The sequence below is a fragment of the Meriones unguiculatus genome, chromosome 8 (assembly GCF_030254825.1).
Source record: "Meriones unguiculatus strain TT.TT164.6M chromosome 8, Bangor_MerUng_6.1, whole genome shotgun sequence".
NCBI lineage: Eukaryota > Metazoa > Chordata > Mammalia > Rodentia > Muridae > Meriones > Meriones unguiculatus.
The window spans coordinates 20,562,029-20,581,786 of NC_083356.1; the positions used below are offsets into that span (position 1 = coordinate 20,562,029).

Below are 19,758 nucleotides of genomic sequence, written 5' to 3' on the forward strand. Positions count from 1 at the left end.
GACCTTCCTCAAGTCAGAACCCCACATTTTGCAACTGAAGCCACTGAGAGCCAGAACAAAGAGCAGTTTGCCTCTGTGGCCCAGGCCTCAGTGGAGCAAGAGCTGCCCTTTGTCTGGTGTTCTTTAGCTGTGCAGCCCCACATCAGAGACTCCTCAGGACTAGCCTGGCTAGAGTCAGCCTGTGACACGGAAGTCAGGTTGCTTACACTCTCTGCCTGGGCATGCTTCTCACTGCTCTCGCCAGCTCCTGTGGCTCTGGAGACCGTAGGGCAGAACTCTGGCCCTTTCCTTCCATCTTCCTGATCCTCCTCCTTTCCCATGGTAGAGACGTCGGCTGAGCCTTCTCTGCAGGCCAAGCAGCTGAAGCTGAAGAGAGCCAGGCTGGCTGACGACCTCAATGAAAAGATTGCACAGAGGCCTGGCCCCATGGAGCTGGTGAAGAAGAATATCTTACCTGTAGAGTCCAGCCTGAAGGAAGCCATCATTGGTGAGGAGGCTCCCCCAGTGTGAACCTTAGCCCAAGTCTGGGAAGAGAGAGAGACTGAGTTAAGGGGGAACTCTAACCTAGACATGGAACAAGGGTTCAGCAGGAGATGTGAGACGGCGTTAGGGGAGGCACTTGGGAGGAAGTGGAACTCAGGCCCATGTGTTTCAGATGAGAGTGGTGGGGCTCATGTCATTCCCTCTCAGGGTGCCCCATGTTCTGCTCCAGAGTCCATTGGCCATCACCTCCAGAGGACAGGGCCCACCCAGCTCTTCTTCCAGGTTGTGGCTGGGTGCAGGAGGGGGATAAATAGGATTTATGGTGCTAGCCTGTACGTGGTCTCCGTCCTGTCAGCATGGCCAGTGGCTTTCTCCAAGATGGGCCCGCCCAGTGTGAACTATAACCTCTCTGTCCTGCATCACCATTGTCACATGCTTGGCTCACAGCTGTCTCTGAGCAGGTCCCATGCTGGGAGTAAGAAAAATCTGTCTATTGTAGGGTGGGTATGGAGTATAGGGACAGGTGAGGGGACAGAAGGACATTCCTAGCCTGTCAGCACAGTCAGCCAGTGAGAAAGAAGCTTAAATGTTCCTTCCTGGTCCCCTGGGTCTGTTGAAAGCCTCAGGTCAGGGCTGGAGAGGAAGAGGCTGTGGGCTCGTTCCTCTTTTCATCTGAGGTCCCCCACACCTCTTCCCCTGGCTGTGGAGGCAGTGGTTGTGACACGCCTCTTGACATATCCTCCCGGCCTGTGTTTCCGTCTTTCCTTCACTGCCACTGCCATTCCCACACTGGGGCCCTCGTCCCTGCCTCTGCCCTTTTTTCCAGCTCTGTGAGCTGTCAGAACGTGGCTCTGGGCCAGGCAGGGTGCGTAGGGCAGCAGATTGTCCTGGCACACTTGCTGCCCAGGCACTAGGTCTTGCTTTCATGGGCCTTCACTGGCGCCATGTACCTGTGAGGTGGGTGTCCCTTCCCGGGGACCCTCCATCCATAGCCTTAGAGCCTTGGACTGTTGTGGCCTTTGGGAACTGAGCTCTCAGGAGTTGTGTTCATTTGCTGTCACCATGGTCTCACAGCGGGTCCACGGCCTTTGCTGTGTGGAGCGTAAGCACTGGGGAAAACGAAACAGTGTAGAAGTGATACCAGAGGCCAAAACTTAGGGCTCTCTTTAGCCCAATAGTCACCTAGGTAGCCCGGGCAAGCCTGTTTGAGAATGCTGACTGGGAAAAAGAAAAGGAGAAGAAGAAAAAAGGCCAGCACAGTGGCACACGCCTGTAATCCCAGCACTCATGGAGGCAGAAGCAGGTGGATCTCTGTGAGTTCAAGGCCAGCCTGGTCTACAACAGGACAGCCAGGGCTACACAGAGAAACCCTGTCGACATTGAAAAACCAAAAAAAGGAAAAGGGAAAATAAAAAGGAGAGCGCTGACTGTGTTTCTGAGCTCTGCGCTAAGGCCAGGCAGTCAGCGGGCCCTGCGTGCCGTGTGCCTCTTGGACCCAGGGTTGGGTCCTGACGGCCCTTCTTGCCCGCCTACCTGTGCAGGGGCTGTAGGAGTCTTACACTGGCTTTGCATTTCAGTGGGACAGGTGAATTACCCAAAGGTAGCAGACAGCTCCTTCGACGAGGACAGCAGTGACGCCTTGTCCCCTGAGCAGCCCGCCAGCCATGAGTCCCAGGGGTCAGTGCCCTCACCCCTGGAGTCCCGAGCCAGTGAGCCACTGCCCAGTGCCACCTCCATGTCACCCACTCAGGTGAGCTTACCTGCCTCTAGACTCTTCCTCACACCTGCCCAGGCTGCCCAGAGCCAAGCCTCTGTCCTGGTCAAGATGCGCAGTTCCTACTGTGCGTGAGGGATAGGTGTGTACGTGGGCCTCATTTCAGACGCCAGTGGGCCGTGACTCTGGCAGCAGGAGCACAGGGAGAGGCTAGTGGGAGTCCTGCAGCCCTGGCCACCCGCTCTGGTTGGCTCCACTGGGAGCTGGCTGCTGGTCCAGGCGGTTCAGTGCTGCGCGCCACCTCTGTGAGCCCTCCCCACTTCTCTCCAGACCAGCCTGGCTTTGTAGCTCGCTGTCATCCCCCTGGTCACCACTTTGCCTTCTGACCATGAGGATGGCAGGGCAGGATAGGCATACTCATTTGGGGGTGCCAGGGTCCTCACTTCTCCCCTCCCTCCCAGGTTCTTTCTCAACTCCCGATGGCCCCGGATCCTGGAGAGACGCTCTTCCTGGCAGAGCAGCCTCCTCTGCCTCCCCCACCTCTGCTGCCCCCCAGCCTAACCAACGGAGCCACCGTCCCCACTGCCAAGCCTGCCCCCACACTCATTAAGGTACTTTCCAAGTGGCCATCGTTCCTCCCTGGGTTTGGAAGTCCTGCTGTGATGTCAGCTAGCTGTAGGAACGATTGCAAAGGGCGGGTATGTCTGTCTCCCAGTGGCCAAGGACCTGACCCAGGAGGATCTGGGAATTTCTTCTGATTTCAGCCTGTTTTTGTTGCTAGGAACACGTTACCACAGCCTGGACATAGATTAAAGAAAAAGGCCTGGGCCACGGAGATGGCTCTCTGGGCACTTGCCACCAAGGCTTCCATCCTGAGTTTGGTCCCCCAGACCCACTCACATGGTGGAAGGAAATATAGCTGTCTCCTCACCTCCGCACGCACACTGTGACATGCACACACAATGAAAATGTAATATTGTTAAAGGAGGAAAAACCCTCCTTTAGGTCAGAAGGCTTACAGTACTAGCCCATAGTAGCAGAGGTCAGTGTGCAGGATTCAGTCATGAGGCTGCACCCTCTGAAGGCCTCTACATACAAGTTAAACCACCATCCCCTCACACCTCATGGTGGGGATTCAGCTCTCATGTGAGCTTCAGCAGGTGCCCCACACTCACCTGTGACTGAGCTGAGCAAGGTGGGCCATTGCCGCTGTAGCCTGCTTGTCTTCATCTCCTCCGCTGACACCCCTGGGGAGAGGCACAGGGTTGAGCTTGCTGGCCTTGTGTGCACAGGGGGATGGCGTTACTCAGCAGCACAGAAGTCACTGCAGGACTGTGTGCCCTGCAGAGCCACCCACGAAGCCCCAGGAGTTTCACCTGTCCTCTTTCAGCTGCCTCTCTCATGATCTTGGCTCCTTCCCCATACAGACCCTACGCCAACATGGCAACCACGACCTCCCACCCTCCGCCCCATCCCAGCCTTCTCCTTTGGCTTGAGAGTGTGTGGTGGCGTGGGGAGCTAACGCTCAAACAGCCCGAGAGCTGTCCAGGTTCTCTTCTGGTATGCACTAAGTGCTCAATTGGCTAGCGGCCTCCTGTCTGTCTGCAGTGTTCCCAGATGCCTCTCGGCCCCCAGGCAGCAGGAGCTGCCAACAGCCTCACCTCCTGGCACAGGCCTCCTACAGCTTCATTGTCTTTATGGCCCATGGATGTCATACATGTCCCCAGCTCCTCTTTAACTCTCGTCACGCCACATGGCCTCTGTCTGTGCTTGCCCTTTCCTGGTGCACTCCCCACTAGGTTGTGTCTGGCTCTCTGGTGCAGCAGAAAGCTGAGCACCATCCCCTCCCGGGTCCTGGCTTCCCTCCTGCTTTGCTTTTCCTGACTCCTTGCTTGGGATGGGCCATCCTTCCCTCTGCAGTCTGGGTGCCCATGGCCATGCACTCAGTGTTCTGCTGGCTCCATGGTCTTGTCAGACACACCGACAAAATTAGGATCTCTTCCTGGCCTCTGAGAGCCCGGCTCCTCACTGCCGCGTGTCCGTGCTGTCTTCCTTCAGTGGGCCACCTCTGCCCACACCTTCCTTTGGCCATCAATGCCACCCACTCAAGACTCTATCTGATCTCTGCATCATCTTCTATCCTGGTCTCACCTTGGTCTGCCCAGGGGTGCCCAGGCTCCCACAGTCCTCTCCAGAACCCCCTGATTATTTTGCCTTCATCTACCCCCACCTGCCCCAGAAGCAGGTGTTTTGAGCATGACCCGCTGACCTGTTGTTGGCCTGAGTCCTCTGACCATCCAGGCCTTACTAAGGTTGTGCCAGCTTGGAGCCTATGGGCACACACAGAAGATGGTGGCATCCTGGGCTGGATCAAGAACAAGGTCACTGTGATCTTGGGCAAGTGACTTCTGAGAGTGTTTCCAGGTTGCTGTGACACTTCCTTTCTAGGTGGGACTCTTAGAGGCCAGTATGGTGCTCCTGAGCATGGCCGTGCAGCACAGCTCAGGGTGATGGCGACACCTGTGCAGGTCGTCTGGCTGGTCGCTCTTCCAGCCTGCCATGTCTGTCAGGACAGGCACAGTCTCGTAGAGTCGGGTGGGTGCCGCCTTAGAAGATGAGATGCTGGGCACAGGGTCAGGCGGTGTCCCCTCCGGGTGGCCCTTGATGCCCTGCCTCATGTCCCCTCAGCAAAGCCAACCGAAGTCTGCCAGCGAGAAGTCTCAGCGCAGCAAGAAGGCCAAGGAGCTGAAGCCAAAGGTGAAGAAGCTCAAGTACCATCAGTACATCCCCCCGGACCAAAAGCAGGACAAGGGGGCGCCCGCCATGGACTCCCCCTACGCCAAGATCCTGCAGCAGCAGCAGCTCTTCCTGCAGCTGCAGATCCTGCAGCAGCAGCAGCAGCAGCAGCAGCACCACAACTACCAGGCCATCCTGCCTGCCCCTCCCAAGTAGGAGCACAAGTCCCACGGCCCTTCAGGCGGGGCCGCTGCCTGCGGAGGCTAGGAGGCACTAAGGCCGCCTGTTTCTCTCTTGCCTCAGGCCAGCGGCCGAGACTCCTGGAAACGGTGCTCCCACCCCGTCACGCAGCCTCTCCACCAGCAGCACTTCCAGCTCAGGCACGCCGGGGCCCAGCGGGCTGGCACGTCAGAACAGCACTGCACTGGCTGGCAAACCAGGAGCCCTGCCAGCCAACCTGGATGACATGAAGGTAGGTGGCTGACCCCTTCTCACCGCAAGACTAGTCTCTCCCGTGAGGGAGAAGGGCCAGGTTTTAGTCAGGGACGGTGATGGCCCACCGGATGGAAGGCAGAGCAGGCTCCAGATCTGATCTGCTGTGACAGGAGCAGCTCCGAGCCTGCCGTAAGGCCTCTCCGCCCATAGCAGTGTCAGCCCTTGTGTATGTGTGCAGGGCTGGGGCAAATCTCGCACTCTCCACTGTCCTTACCGTGTGGTAGTCGGTAACAGCAGGGTTGTTCCCGCTGGGAGGAGAGCAGGCACAGGCGGGACTGTCCATTCTACCTCCCTCCTCTCTGCCCGTCAGTGCCAGGGGCCTAGCCTGGCTGTTTTCTCTGCCACTGATCAGAAGGCAGGTCAGGCCGGAGGCTTCTCCTGCACCTGTCCTCCTGTGTCATAACCTGGATCCCAGCAAGACGACATTCACGAGGGCTGATGGGCTCCAGCGGGACTTACGTCCTGTGGCTGCGCAGTAGCTTCATGCCCTCGTGGTTGTACTGGTCTGTGAGACTGCCTTGTCCAGTGTAGCCAAGGAAGCCATGTGGAGCTGGGGGAGTACCTAGGGGAGGCCTGCGAGGTCTGTAAAGGACTCAGGGAGTCAGCTGCAGTGAAGGCCTGACTGACACCCTGCTAGCCTCCCAGCTTTCCCCTGGCCCAGTTCCCCCCCGTCCACCCCCGGACCCCGGCTGCCCTAACCCTCAACCCCTGCAGGTGGCAGAGCTGAAGCAAGAGCTGAAGTTGCGGTCACTGCCTGTCTCCGGCACCAAGACAGAGCTGATTGAGCGCCTGCGTGCCTACCAAGACCAAGTCAGCCCAGCTCCAGGAGCCCCCAAGGCCCCTGCCACCACCTCTGTCCTGTCCAAGGCTGGTGAGGTAGTGGTCGCCTTCCCTGCGGCCCTGCTGAGCTCAGGGTCAGCGCTTGTAACAGCAGGCCTGGCACCAGCTGAGATGGTGGTGGCCACAGTAACCAGCAATGGCATGGTGAAGTTTGGCAGCACGGGCTCCACACCCCCCGTGTCTCCCACCCCCTCAGAGCGCTCACTGCTCAGCACGGGCGATGAGAATTCCACACCTGGGGATGCCTTTGGTGAGATGGTGACATCGCCGCTGACACAGCTCACCCTGCAGGCCTCCCCACTGCAGATCGTGAAGGAGGAGGGTGCCCGTGCTGCGGCCTGCTGCCTGAGCCCCGGTGGACGGGCCGAGCTGGAGGGGCTGGACAAGGACCAGATGCTGCAGGAGAAGGACAAGCAGATTGAGGAGCTGACGCGAATGCTGCAGCAGAAGCAGCAGCTGGTTGAGCTGCTGCGGCTACAGCTGGAACAGCAGAAGCGGGCCCAGCAGCCAGCCCCGGCCAGCAGCCCTGTGAAGCGGGAAAGCAGCTTCTCCAGTTGCCAGCTGAGCTGCCAGCCCCAGGGCTCCGCCCGTGCCTTCGGCCCTGGCCTGGTAGTTCCCACCACCAATCATGGAGATGCTCAGGCCCCAGCCCCAGGGTCCCCACCTGTGATGGTGAAGCAGGAAGCTGGGCCACCTGAGCCAGATCTGGCCCCTGGCCCCCAGCTGCTCCTGGGCTCACAGGGCACCAGCTTCCTTAAGAGGGTCAGCCCTCCTACCCTGGTCACTGACTCTACAGGGACTCACCTCATCCTCAATGTGACCAATAAGAACGCAGATGGCCCTGGCCTGCCCACGGGGAGCCCCCAGCAGGTAGCTGACAGACAGGGACAGGCTGGGGTGGCACGTGGCTGGGTGGAGAATGGATCCTGTCTTGTGGAGCCTGTGTTGTCAGACTAGGGACCAGGCCCTCTGGAGGAGCCTTCTTGAGACCAGGTGTTCTGTCACCCTCAGGCAGGCTCCACTCTGTGTCTCTTCTTCCCTATTCATGAGAGCTCCCAGATGCTCATTAGCGAGCAGAGCCATCCTGTGGGCAGTGAGGGAGACCCTTCCTCTCCCTGGCACACTTGGAGCCTCGCCTTGCCCTACCCCACCAACACTGTTTCTCCCATGCAGCCCGTCTCCCAGCCTGGCTCTCCAGCCCCCGGCCCCCCTGCCCAGATGGACCTGGAGCACTCGCCTCAGCCCACGCTTGCAACCCCCACATCTCTGCTGAAGAAGGAGCCTCCTGGGTATGAGGAGAGTGTGACTCAGCAGCCTAAGCAGCAGGTGAGGATGCTGGGAGCTGGAGGGTGCTGGCAAGATGTCTCAGCAGATAAAGGCACTTCCCTCACAAGCAGAGTCTGAGCCTCAGGGCCCCCATGGTGGAAGGAGAGAACCGATTCCTGATGTTGTCTTCTGACCTCCACACTATGGCATGCACATACACTCACACGTATAGGCCCAGCCCCAAGCAGACCAGGCAGGGGCTTAGCCCACATGAGCTGGAGGGGGCGGGTCAGAAGCAGGTCCATGATGAGCATGGGGAACATTCGGTACAAGGCAGAAGCACTCGCTCGCTAATCTGGCTAACCTGAGCTTAGATGGTATCTGGGTGCCTATTCTAGACTTTCATGTTCTTTTATGTTTCTGTCCCACAGGAAAATGGCTCTTCTAGTCAGCACATGGATGACCTGTTTGATATTCTTATTCAGAGTGGAGGTAAAGCCCCATGCTCAGCTGTCTCCCTTCCTCTAGTTGCAGGATGGTGATCCTTTCAGAGCAGCAGGCCTGGCACCTTGTTGAAGGCCTGGGCAGGCAGTCTTCTGCCATGTAGTTCTCGGGTACTTTACTTGTCCCCACAATTAGGTGGACATGGCCTACATCTGTCCTTGTAGAGCCCACAGAGCATGGGGAGAGCCATCCACGCACCTGAGCAGCAGCCCCCAGGAGGGTAGGAGCTTTGGGGCTGTGGAGTGAGGGAAGAGGGCAGAAGAGCACGAGGTCACAGCCAGATCATAAGGGTGGCTGGCCCCAGGAGGCAGTGTACATCGGCTAGAGCAGCGTGGTCTGACACCGGGTCTTTGCTGCTGTGGTGATTGTGGCTATGCACGAAGGTCGGGAAGGTGACCCTGCAGTGACCTGGACAGGATCAGCCAGGGGAGTAGTGCTTGGTACTCTGCAGCTTTTAGGCCTAAGGGGAACATCTGGGGCTGGGGCTGCCTTGGCGTCTGAGTGGCCTTTCTGACAGTACAGGGGGCTGCACTAGAGTTTAGGAGAGCCGTGCGCCTGAGCTTCAGCCACCACCATGTCCAGAACACACTCCATCAGGGCAAAGTGGGCACTGCCTGAAGGAGTTGTGACTACTGAAATTTAAGGGATGACAGGAAGGACAGCTAGGGACAGGTGATGGCACCTAGGAAGCAGTAAACAGCTACACAGGGAAGAATAGTTGACCAGGGCCTGGAGAGACCTGGAGGGCGTGTATGAAGTTTTACTGTGTCAGAGCTGACCGTTCACTCACATTAAGTGTGTTGGTGCTGTGCGGCCATCACTGTGTACCTCTCACATTTTCACCTTGTGAAACTGAAAACTGGACACCGGAGAGAAAAACTCCTGCTGCCCCATCCCGTCTGGCTCTGACAGCTCTGAATGTGGAGCCCCAGTTGTGGTCTGCCTGTGAACGGCTTATTTTCCTTAGCACGTCCTCACGGTGCCTCCATTTGTCCATCACTGGACACTTGACCTGTGTGTGAATGCTGCCGCTTTCATAGTCTTTTGGGCACACACCCACAAGAGAGACTGCTGGATGAGACTGTTTCGTTGAGATTGAATAACTGACCCATACTGCCCCCAAAGCTGCCGTGAGCTACTCCACCGTCTCTTCCGGTGACCCCACTTCCTCACCCACACTTCTGGGGCTGCAGCCTCATGCGTGTTAGTCTGTTCTCCAATTCTGACCAACATCTCCACCCCCCTCCCAACCTATATTTTCTGATTTGAATGCAGTAGTATTTTCCCACGGCTTGGCGCTGTTGCATTTCCATGGTGAACAGTGATACTGTGACCTGTTACAGCCATGTGCAGATCTTTGGAGAAAATACCTGTCCCTTGCCATTTTAAGTATCAACATTTTACAAATTGTTTATAATATTCTGGGTGTGTGAATTCCCTTACCAGACCTCTGACTTGCGAGTACTTCCTCCATTTGGTGGCCCATCTTTTCATTTGTTGTATTTTTTGGTGCGCGCATGTGTGGTCTAAACCCAGGACCTCGTGTACTAGGCAAGCACTGCACCCTTCATCCTCAGCTCCAGCCAACTGACAGGTTTTATGGTTTTAAGTTTATATTCAGATTTTTCTCAGGTTTGTGGTAAGGCTTGAAACATTTTCTTGTGCATGTTCAAACCTGGTTTCTGACCTCATCAACTGTCTCTGTCGGCAGAGATTTCAGCAGATTTCAAGGAGCCACCATCCTTACCGGACAAGAAGTCACCCCCAGCAGCGGCCTGTGGACCCCCGCTGACACCACAACCCTCGCCTTCAAGTGAACTCCCCCAGGCTGCTCCTCCACCGGGTTCCCCCACCCTCCCAGGGCGCTTAGAGGACTTCCTGGAAAGCAGCACAGGGCTACCGCTGCTGACAAGTGGGCACGAGGGGCCAGAATCCCTTTCCCTCATTGATGACCTCCACAGCCAGATGCTGAGCAGCTCTGCCATCCTGGACCACCCCCCATCACCCATGGACACCTCTGAATTGCACTTTGCTCCTGAGCCCAGCAGTGGGCTGGACCTGGCTGTTGGCCACCTGGACAGCATGGACTGGCTGGAGCTGTCATCTGGTGGCCCTGTGCTCAGCCTGGCTCCCCTCAGCACTGCGGCCCCCAGCCTCTTCTCCATGGACTTCCTGGATGGCCATGACTTGCAGCTCCACTGGGACTCCTGCTTGTAGCTTGGACTCCAGACAGGGGCTGGGAAGGGTCTGAAGTTGGGGAGCCACAGAACCATAGCCAGTGTGTGCTCCCCTGACTGTGAGCCTTGACAATCACAGTCCCTGGAGGCTGCATCAGAGACCCTACACTTGGCTCACCCTGGGCAGGGGACATACACTGTCAAGAAACAACTCGGGGCCCATGCTGAGGTTTTGGGAGGCTGGCCAGAGCCAGTTCAATTCGACCTCCTTTTCTGAGGTCAGAGGTGCACATCTGGCTGAAGTTTGGCCCAAGTGGGCCTAGAGCCAACCCGCCTTCCAAGTCTCCCATTCCTTCACCGCAAGGAAGAAACTAGTCAGGCCTCTACTTACCCATTCCCTGTTTCAGCCAGTCCCAGGACCCCGTGTCCCAAGAGGTGGCACTCTGCCATTTTAGTCTTGGTATAGCATAACCATTTAGTGGTTGGTGTCAAAAATCTGTATAGGTGTATATACCTCTATATTATATATCAACTTACATATATATACATATATTATTTTTAGGGGTGGTAGGAGATGGGTGTGGCTACCTCCACCTGCTTTCACATGTAAAAGGCCTGGAGGGCTTGGGGCTTGATACAGGGTCATCGTGAGGAGTTGTGTGCTATGTGGCCCAGTATTTAACCTGGCATGCAGCTGCCTAGGCCCACCCCACACATGTATGTGACATGTAGACAGACACCTGCCATTGCCTACACGCCACCCTGCTTCCTGGCTCCTTAGTGCCACAAGGGCAGAGACACTTCCTGGTCCTCCCCCAGGAGCTCTCCACCCACCCACATTCCATCCCATCCATCTCCTCACTGCAGCCACCCTGGCCTGGGGGTGGGAGTGGGGTGGGTCCCCTGCTGAGGGTATCTTCTGCCCAACACCAACCAGCCTTGTTCTGCCCTGATTCAATACAGAGTGGGGATGGTGCCATCGAAACCAATGCTGGGACAAAGGTGGGAAAGCTGTGTGAACTTTTTAAAATAAAAACAAAAACACTGACTTGCTAGTCTGTCGTATTTGATCCATCAGGGCTGAGATGTGAAAATGGGGTCCTGGGCCTGTTCCATGCCAGCATCAAGAGGCCACATGGTGGCCCTAATTACATCAGGTGGACTTGTGACATTCAGCAAGGGCCCAGGAGTCAGACCATTTCAGGTGGGTTCTGGTGGGATAGCCTTTGTAGAACTCGGGGCCTGGCTCAACAGAAGATGGGAGGCTCTCTCACAAAAAGTTTATTTACAATCAAAGAAGTTAAGAGGCTTTCATCTGTCATTGGCCTACCCTCTTCCTGAGCTGAGACCAGCACAGAGGTGGCTCCCCACTTCTTCACAAGGGTTTTGGTTAATACACCATATGGCTGGTAGACAGGACTTCCTTAAGGACCCTGGCAGGACACTCGCCAGGACGTTAAGGAGAGAGAGAGGCTGAGCTGGCCTTTGCCAACTGTGCAAGCCTGGAGTGCGGAGGCCTGGACATCCTGATTATAGATTCTGGATACGCTCTGGAGTGTGTCTTCCCTGAACCTCCTAACTAGAGGAGGGAGGTCTGAGGCTGGCCAGGGCTCTGCCCTCTTTCTGTTGAAAGGAGGGGCCTGCCAAGAAGTCTGTGATGGTAGGCCTGGGAGCCACACAGCAGCTAGAAGGAGCGTCATCCATCTATGTCCCAGCTGAAAAGGTGGTGCTTCACCAGCATGTCCTGAACACCCTCCTTCAGTGGCTGCTTTTCCTCCTGTGCACAGAACAGCCCCAGTCATAGGCAGGAACCACCCTGGAACTACACAGGTCATTTCTTCAGCCCAGACTGCACCACAGCCCTCCTGGCAAAGGCAGTGCCAGGGACCAACCATGCCACATACGCACCTCTCTCTTAGCGGGGAGCTCCCAGTCCTGAGAGAGGCTGAAGGCGAAGCAGCAGAGGACTCTAGGAACCAAAGAACAGTCTCTGTTTATGCTGGGCTACTGTGTCAACTCGCCAGTCTCTACCACCAAGTTCCAAGCCTGCAGAACTGCCTACTCACCGGAGCTCACACTTGATCTGGACCCAGCCAGGGCTGCGCAGGAAGGACCAGGGCTGGTACCACTTCTCCACAGTGGGCAGGCTGGAGCAGAGGACCTCCAGCCACAGGTGTAATACTTGTTCACTGAGGATAAGGCAAGAAGGATAGGGCTAGGTCCTGGAGGACCCCAACTTGCAACCCCTTCCCAGGAGCTCCCGAGCATCCTGTACTGAAAGGTCCAGGAGGCCTCCAATGGGTTCGGAATCCCTGAGACCTCCATTACCACTCTGGCTCTGCCCTGTGGGGCACCCTTTGAAGGCTCCTCTGTCTTTACACTTACTTGAGCCCCACGCAGATAAGTGAGCGGAGCTTGACGTCCATTTGTGCGTGTGCTGCATCGTGGGTCACATTCACAGACTGCACAGCCTGAGGAGGGCACTCTGTCACTTAAGTGCCAGTGGCTGGCCAGCGAGATCTCAAGAATGCTGGCAAGTGACTTAACTTACCCTGTACAATAACTCTTCGGGGGTCAGGACTTTGCCATCTTCATCCAACCTGCAAGAACAAGAGTGCCTTCACTGGCTGCCATGCTGGGCACTGGCAGGTAACACAGACAGTATGTATGTACCTGTATGTCTTACAGAGCACCAGGCGGGAGTACACAGAATCAAAGTCTCTCTCGACCTCCCGGCCCGCTGCCTGTGGTGGACAAGACAGTGAGTATGAGGACAGCGACAAGTGAGCACATGCCACTACCCTGCAAGCTCCTTCCTAGCTTCCAGATAGAATATGAAAGCATGTACCAACTGCAGCAGCCCTCGTGCCCTGTGGGAGACACTGCGCTGGTCCACAAGCCCAGGAAAGCACCTGCAGAGCTGGCACTGAGAAGATGCAGGGGCCAGCAGGGATTACCTCCTCGATGAACAGCCAGGGGTGGCAAGCCCCGCCAAGCAGGGATGGCTTCTTCAGTCCATGTTCAAACAGGGCCTTGAGGGCTGGGCAGAGGGTCCCTCGCACGAGGTCTGTCACTCCTTCTGTCACAGAGTCGTCCCCCGCAATGGAGTACTGACGGATAGAGTGTTTGAGAAGCCGTAGCCAGACGCCTGCAGCCAGCACCCTCTCTTGCCATCCTGACGGCTGCTACAAGCCAGGGCTCACTTGGGACATGGACCTGGTAGGATGCTCACACACCAGGGGTTGCAACAAGGAGCAGCTCCACATTCTTACCTCTTTGCTCCGTTCATCCAAGACCTCCACAAACTTGGCTGGGAACCAGCCTGTGGGGGAAGCAGCCATGTGAGGAGGGGCAGTAGCTGTCCCAACCCTTCTTCCCAAGGTCCAAGAGCAAAGGGCTCCCCGAACCACCCAGAACCTTCAAGCAAGCCAGGCATGCCAAGAAGACCAAGAGGAAAGAGAAGCCCAGCTCCCACAGTAGACAGGGGTCTGTGGCTGCGCAGGCTGTGGAAGCGGAATGGCTGGGTAGAACAAGGGCTCATCTTCTTTGCCAGCCTGCAGCAGACAAAAGCCCTCACCTCTCAGGCCGTTCAGCTCACCCACCCAGCAGTGCTCATCCTTCTGAGAAATGATCTGCAGGAGAGAACAGGACACAGGGCTCAGGGCCGGCGCAAAGTAGGTGTCCTTAGCACACGCCGGCCTGAGATCAAGCCACGTTGAGCAGCATCAGCTCTCAGCAGGGAAGGTGGGGAGTAGGCAGCAGGAGGCATGCGTGGTAGGCCTCCACGTACCGTGATGATGTCATTTTTGCGGAAGCCTAGCTCATCATCATCATGCCGCTCAAAGTCCAGCAGGGCCTTGGCCCGGCGCCGGTGGCTCCGTAAGCATGCCACATAGTTCTCATGGTCCCGCTGGTGGCTCTCCATGCTGTAGTCTGGGGTCAGCTCCTGTCAGAAAGGAAAGGCCCACCGTGGAGGAGGAGGAGCCGCCTCAGTACCAAGACCAGGCTGGGGAAGGGGAGCCCCAAGTTGAGCCTGGGGAGCCTGCCACTCACCACACTACAGTTCTTGGGGTCTGTGCACTGGAAGTGGCGTGCCACACGCAAAATGGCTTCACGAAGGTCGGCTACCAGTTCTGTTTGCTTGATGTTCTTGGCCTTGAGAGCCTCTAGGTCATCCTCTCCTAGGAGCCACACAGGCATAGTAACTGGTCCTGCCCAGGCTCCATCCCCCACTAGAAGGCACACAGGACAGTAAATGGTCCTGCCCAGCCTCTAGAAGAGCCAGCACAAACACACACCCTTGCTCACCAAAGAGCAGAGAGGTGATGCCAGACTTCCTCCGCTGCGTCCTGCGGCGCACCACCTGTGGAGAGGCGTGCAGATCAGCAACAGCCACTCAGAAGGGGAGATGCTAACTTGCTGCCGTCTATTGGTGCCTGGACATTTCTAATGGCCTGAGGCTGACTCTGAGCTCAAATTATATCTTTGTCTCAGGCTATGAATGATATCCTAACTCTCAAACCACCCAGTCAGAGCCCAGGAATGCATATTACCAAGGAAGCCTATGTCACCCCCTCGTGGCAGTCTGATGGTGTAACTGGGCCAGTGCGGGCAGGTACAGAGCTGAGCGGGATGGAAAGTGAGTGGCTTAGCGGCGAAAGGCCAGTCTGTTCCCAACGCTCCTCGCTCTGGGCTTCCTTGAGAACTCCATGATTCAGCCAAGATATGGCCTCCCTACTCTACCCACCTGTGACAGGTTGGTAGTGGCGCTTGTCCCCAGGGTCTGGCCTTGGTCTGCAATGAGGTAAGCCAGATGCTTGCGGCGCTGGGTCTCCACAGCCACATCAGTGAGGGACCCAGCCAGCCTCATGGCCTCCCCCAGCAGCAGCTCCGCGTCCTCCATCTGTGCCGGGATGTCCGACAGCGTGTTGAAGATGGAAGCTGAGTTCTCTGACTGAATCAGCTCTTCCTCCTGGGAGCGGGAGAGTAAGGGGCATGGCACCGGCACCCTCCTCATAAACCTGTGCTGTTCAGCAGGCCCAGGGAGATCCCCTAGCACACCCACACTCGGGACTTCTCTCAGGCAACACAGTGACGATGCCTGAGCTAGTGCAGTGTCTCCCCCCAGGGCTTCTGTATTTGGTACATGCTTTCCTATTCTGTCTGGAAGCCAGGTGACCCTGACCAGCGGTGGGAGACTCTGCAAGCACCTTAAGGCGCAGCATGCCCAGCGTAGTCTGGAACAACACCAGGGAGCCCTCGTAGAAAAACAGGTCCCAGATGCGCAGAAGCAGTCTGATGTGCACCACGCTGGCGAAGGCCGTGAGGAACCAGTGCAGTGTGATCAAAGACAGCTCTGCCAATAGACACCAAAGCCACAAGGGCTGGGACCAGGCTGAACTGGCCAGCCCAAAGAGCAGCGGAGGGGAGGGAAGGAAAAGAGTCAGAATGCAGAAGACAAAAGCAACGTAAACCACATAAGCCTCTGCCTGCAGCCTAGCCATCAGCCCTCTGCTGCCTCGAAACCTCAGAGCTCAGAGTTGGCACTACCATCTTGGGATCCCTGGACCTGGAGGAAGGAGGCAGCCAGGTCTCACCAATGTCATGCTCCTGTAACAACCTGTCTAAACGAGGCAGGTACTGGACGATCAGGTGGCGCAGGACCCGCTGGTCAGTCTGGACACCCAGAAGGGTAGTGCTGAAGTAGGAGGCAGGCAGCAGGTCCTCGATAATGGCACACATCATCCAGAAGGCATCCTCCTCCTCCAGGAATAGCAGGAGGCAGGCAGCCACCTAGCCAGAAATGGGAACATGGGGCTGCTACCCAAGATTCATATGAGTCAGAAAAGATGCCCCATTCTAGGATGGATATTCAGGAAAGGCTCTTGGGGATACCTCCTGAAGGCACACTTCTTCAGGCTGGTTGAGAGGGCCCCTAGGAGAAGAAATATGTTCCCATGGCCCTCCTTGGGACCTCTCAGGTTAATCCCTGCCTCCCATCCTTACAGCACCTCAAGGGAGAGCATGCCCCACAAGAGGCCTGGAGAAAACCCTGGCATACCAGTTGCCTCCCAGATTGCTCACCATGCCTGTGCCCTGGCAGTAGCCAATCTCTGGGTACAGCCAGGCCAGTGCTCGGAGGACTCTGCGCAGGCGAGGCACCCCGATGCTGTTCACATTGGCAAAGCAGGCATTGCTGGGCATGGTGCGGAGCAGGTCCTTTTCGATCTGTCAGATCCCCACACCAACCCCAAAGACCTTGTTTAATGCAACTGTAGACTGATACCCACGCAGTAAGGGAGAGAAGCGATAGGTAGGCTTCTCTCCCAGGAATGGGGAGTCCTTATGGTCCAGGCCAAGGCTAACCCTCCCTTCTCCATGATTCGATCCCACCAAGTATGGAACTGAGTCCGTACCAGCCACCTGGGAACCTCCTGCCTGACCCAGCTCTGTATTTACATTTTCCTGCTCTTCCTAACATGCAGCCACCTCCTCCATGTCCTGCCACACACTGGGACCTTTAGATAGCTCTCCCTGCAGCCCTGAAGGACCTGGAAAGGCCACATACATGAGTAAAAGGGCTGCCTACCCTGCCAAGAAGACTAATGAGGGGCAGTCCTAGGGGTGACCCCGCCCTTCTGCACGGCACACAGGCTCTGCCAAGCACCTCCTCCCGACTGGCGGGCTGCCTGTGTTACCTGTTTGGCAGCAATGGTCTCATCATTGGAGCTGTTCTTTACAATGTCACGGTAGGACAACTCGGAGTTCCTCTTCTTCTGCAGTGCCCCAGAGAGCCGCATCCACAACTGGAGGGAAAGCCACAAAGCAGTTTCTCTTGGGACATGCCAGGAAATCTCAACCCTCAATGAGATCCTTGTCTTGGTGACCATCTTACCTGTGGCCTCATGCCATGTGGGATGCCAGCCAGCACTAGGGAACGGAGTTTCTCGGAGCGAGGGAGAGACACTGCGATCTTGTCCCAGGTGAGATCCCCCACATCATGGTTGTGGGTAAACTCCAGGTGGGCCTGCCAACGCAGCCTCTGCGTGGGGTCCTCCGCCAGGGCTGCACCTGTCATCTGGCTACCTCCAGGCTCAGAACCTTCCACGGAGAGAACAGAGGGAGGAAAACGTGTTCCTCACTCCACAGCAGCCCAGCCTGTCCTGACGGGCTTAGAGCTGTCTCCAGGCCAGGCGGCTCCTCTCCTACAGACTCTACTATCCACAGCCTCCTGGGACCTCTGGCCACAGTCTTCTTAGTGGCAAGGGACACCCAAGCAGACTCTTCTTAGAGCACACCCTGACCCAAAAGCCAGGTCTCCATCTTCCAGAGGCTCAGGAGGCTCCTTGTACCCTAAGCACCAAATTCAATCCATTGCAAATGGGGTTCCTAGACATTTTTAAAAATTACATTAACCTTGTGTGTATAGAACATGTCCCCTCATGTCACTGTCAGAAATGTCTAATGGCCTCCATCTCAAGCTCAAAACCAAAGGCTTTTCGGGCTCCATCATCTGGTCTTCTGTGTTCACCTCACCCTTCCTTTTTCCTCCCTCTACTCCATTCTTCTCCACCAAAGCCCTTCACCCATCACTGCTGTTCCCCAGTTATACCACCTCGTCTCCACCGAGTCTCTACTCAGTCTTCCCTGCTGAAGAGCCTCACATAACTGCTTGATGTTTAGATAGTTCACCTCTCCTCATTGCTATCCATGGAATGATCTTCATGGGTCTCGCCCCCAGAATTCTGCTTGTTTACACCAGAATGGAAACTCAGTGTGGTCAAGATCATCTTTGGGGACATAAATGGGAAGAAAGCACAAGGCAGCCTAGCTTCACGAACCCCTTGAATAAGAGGACAAAGTCTGTGGCCAGCAAACAATCTGTGTGGTGAGTCCTGCCTTCAGAGCCTCCTTGGCACTTAACCCAAGCCAAGCTCGTACCCTAGTTAGCCTTAAAACAATTGATCTTGGCTACATTACACAAAGAAAATGCCCAAGTCTAAAGTGTTCGTCTGCAAATGTCAAAATGCTGCTCTGCACACGGTTGTGAACACTCTGAACTCAATCCGGTGACCTATCAAGTCACAGATTGATTTCCATCATTCTAGAAAGGTCTCTGTGTCCCTCTCAGCCTCAGCTCTTTAACTTCTATCTTCTCACAAATTAGAAGACCGAGGAAAACTAATGCCTGAGTTAGAAATATGAGTAATATAAAGTTGAGTGCCTGAGCTCTTCCTGGTGCCTGCTCTTCCTGGTGACAGGCCAGCACAGTTCTGACAAATGGTCTTCCCAACAAGCTGAGATATCTAGCCAGATGCTCACTCATAGAAAAAAAATGGTAGCTGACTGTAATAATGCACACCTTTAATCCCAGAGGCTGAGGCAATCAGATCTCTGTGAGTTCAAGGCCAGCCTGGTCTGCATAGTGAGTTCCAAGACAGCCAGGACTTTGTAGAGAGACCCTGTCTTGAAAAATAAATAGAGAGGGGCTGGAGAGATGGCTCAGTGGTTGAGAGCACTGTCTGCTCTTCCAAAGGACCTAGGTTCAATTCCCAGCACCCACATGGCAGTTCACAATTGTCTCTAACACCAGTTCCAGGGGATCTGACACCTTAACACTAATACACACAAAATAAAATTAAATTAATTATTAGAAAAAGAGAGAGAACTAGGCAGTGATTGCACACACCTTTATCCCAGCACCTGAGAGGCAGAGACAGGCAGATCTCTGTAAATTCAGAGGACAGGATAGCCAAGGCTACACAGAGAAACTATCTAAAAAAGAAAAAAAAAAAAAGGAAAGAAAAAAGGCTACAAGAATATCACACTGAATCTGTTGTAATATGATATCACACAACCATTAAAAATGTGTTTTTAAAGCATCTTAAGTAACAAAGGAAATGCTCCTGGTGTAACATAATATTTCAGCGTCAGGAAAAGAGCATCTTACACAGCATCAACTTCCTCAAATTGTGGGACTATGGGTTCTTTTAAAAAAAAAAATCCCCCACATCCAAGACAGGGTTTCTGTGTGATCCTGGCTGCCCTGGAACTCACTTAGTAGCCCAGGTTGGCCTTGAACTCACAGAGACCTGCCTGCCTCTGCCCCGAGTGCCAGGATCAAAGGTGTATGCCACCATGTCAGGCTTCATTTTGTTTTAAACTTCCTCCCTTTCTACACTGTTTAACTTTTCTACAATATATATAACTGCTTATTATGTAAAGATCAATAAATTTTATCTTAAAAAAATCAGAATTTAAAAAAAAGGTGGGCCTGGAGAGATGGTTCAGTGGTTAAGAGCACTTGGCTGCTCTTCCAGAGGACTTGAGTTCAATTCCTAGCACCCATATGCTAGCTCACAACTGTTCTAGTTCCAGGGGATCTGGCACCCTAACACAGACATATATGCAGGCAAAAACATCAGTGCACATAAAATAAATACTCTTTAAAAAAAAAAGCAAAGTGTGATGGCACATATCTCTAATGCTAGCACTTGGGAGGCAGAGGCAGGTCTGCCTGTGAATTGAAGGCCAGCCTGGTCT

At 55.4% G+C, this 19,758-nt stretch overlaps 2 protein-coding genes across 9 annotated transcripts in view; one reads left to right on the plus strand and one right to left on the minus strand.

The window, feature by feature from the left end:
* The window catches only part of Mrtfa (myocardin related transcription factor A), a 92,673-nt gene extending 81,410 nt beyond the window's left edge, over nt 1-11,263 (plus strand). Inside the window, exons 5-14 of one of the 2 annotated variants that reach the window (XM_021640332.2) lie at nt 326-487; nt 2,061-2,233; nt 2,659-2,808; nt 4,886-5,145; nt 5,237-5,405; nt 6,143-6,304; nt 6,560-7,138; nt 7,442-7,594; nt 7,966-8,026; nt 9,750-11,263. In XM_021640332.2, the coding sequence (XP_021496007.1) occupies nt 326-487; nt 2,061-2,233; nt 2,659-2,808; nt 4,886-5,145; nt 5,237-5,405; nt 6,143-6,304; nt 6,560-7,138; nt 7,442-7,594; nt 7,966-8,026; nt 9,750-10,255 (2,375 nt within the window). In that variant the 3' untranslated portion in view covers nt 10,256-11,263. Of the gene's footprint in view, nt 1-325; nt 488-2,060; nt 2,234-2,658; nt 2,809-4,885; nt 5,146-5,236; nt 5,406-6,142; nt 7,139-7,441; nt 7,595-7,965; nt 8,027-9,749 lie in introns of both variants that reach the window. The other variant, XM_021640330.2, reaches the window with a different exon arrangement.
* Nucleotides 11,264-11,481: 218 nt separating this feature from the next.
* Nucleotides 11,482-19,758, minus strand: part of Sgsm3 (small G protein signaling modulator 3) — a 32,822-nt gene continuing 24,545 nt past the window's right edge. For 6 of the 7 annotated variants that reach the window (XM_060389002.1, XM_021640333.2, XM_060389003.1 and 3 more), the window contains 18 exons: nt 17,111-17,316; nt 16,914-17,021; nt 16,300-16,443; nt 15,813-16,008; nt 15,426-15,571; nt 14,963-15,187; nt 14,524-14,578; nt 14,269-14,396; nt 14,006-14,161; nt 13,793-13,847; nt 13,488-13,537; nt 13,173-13,325; nt 12,889-12,959; nt 12,767-12,815; nt 12,601-12,686; nt 12,282-12,404; nt 12,124-12,184; nt 11,482-11,992 (listed from right to left, as the gene is read on the minus strand). In XM_060389002.1, coding sequence (XP_060244985.1) covers nt 11,912-11,992; nt 12,124-12,184; nt 12,282-12,404; nt 12,601-12,686; nt 12,767-12,815; nt 12,889-12,959; nt 13,173-13,325; nt 13,488-13,537; nt 13,793-13,847; nt 14,006-14,161; nt 14,269-14,396; nt 14,524-14,578; nt 14,963-15,187; nt 15,426-15,571; nt 15,813-16,008; nt 16,300-16,443; nt 16,914-17,021; nt 17,111-17,316 — 2,093 coding nt within the window. In that variant the 3' untranslated portion in view covers nt 11,482-11,911. Of the gene's footprint in view, nt 12,038-12,123; nt 12,185-12,281; nt 12,405-12,600; nt 12,687-12,766; nt 12,816-12,888; nt 12,960-13,172; nt 13,326-13,487; nt 13,538-13,792; nt 13,848-14,005; nt 14,162-14,268; nt 14,397-14,523; nt 14,579-14,962; nt 15,188-15,425; nt 15,572-15,812; nt 16,009-16,299; nt 16,444-16,913; nt 17,022-17,110; nt 17,317-19,758 lie in introns of all 7 variants that reach the window. The other variant, XM_021640336.2, reaches the window with a different exon arrangement.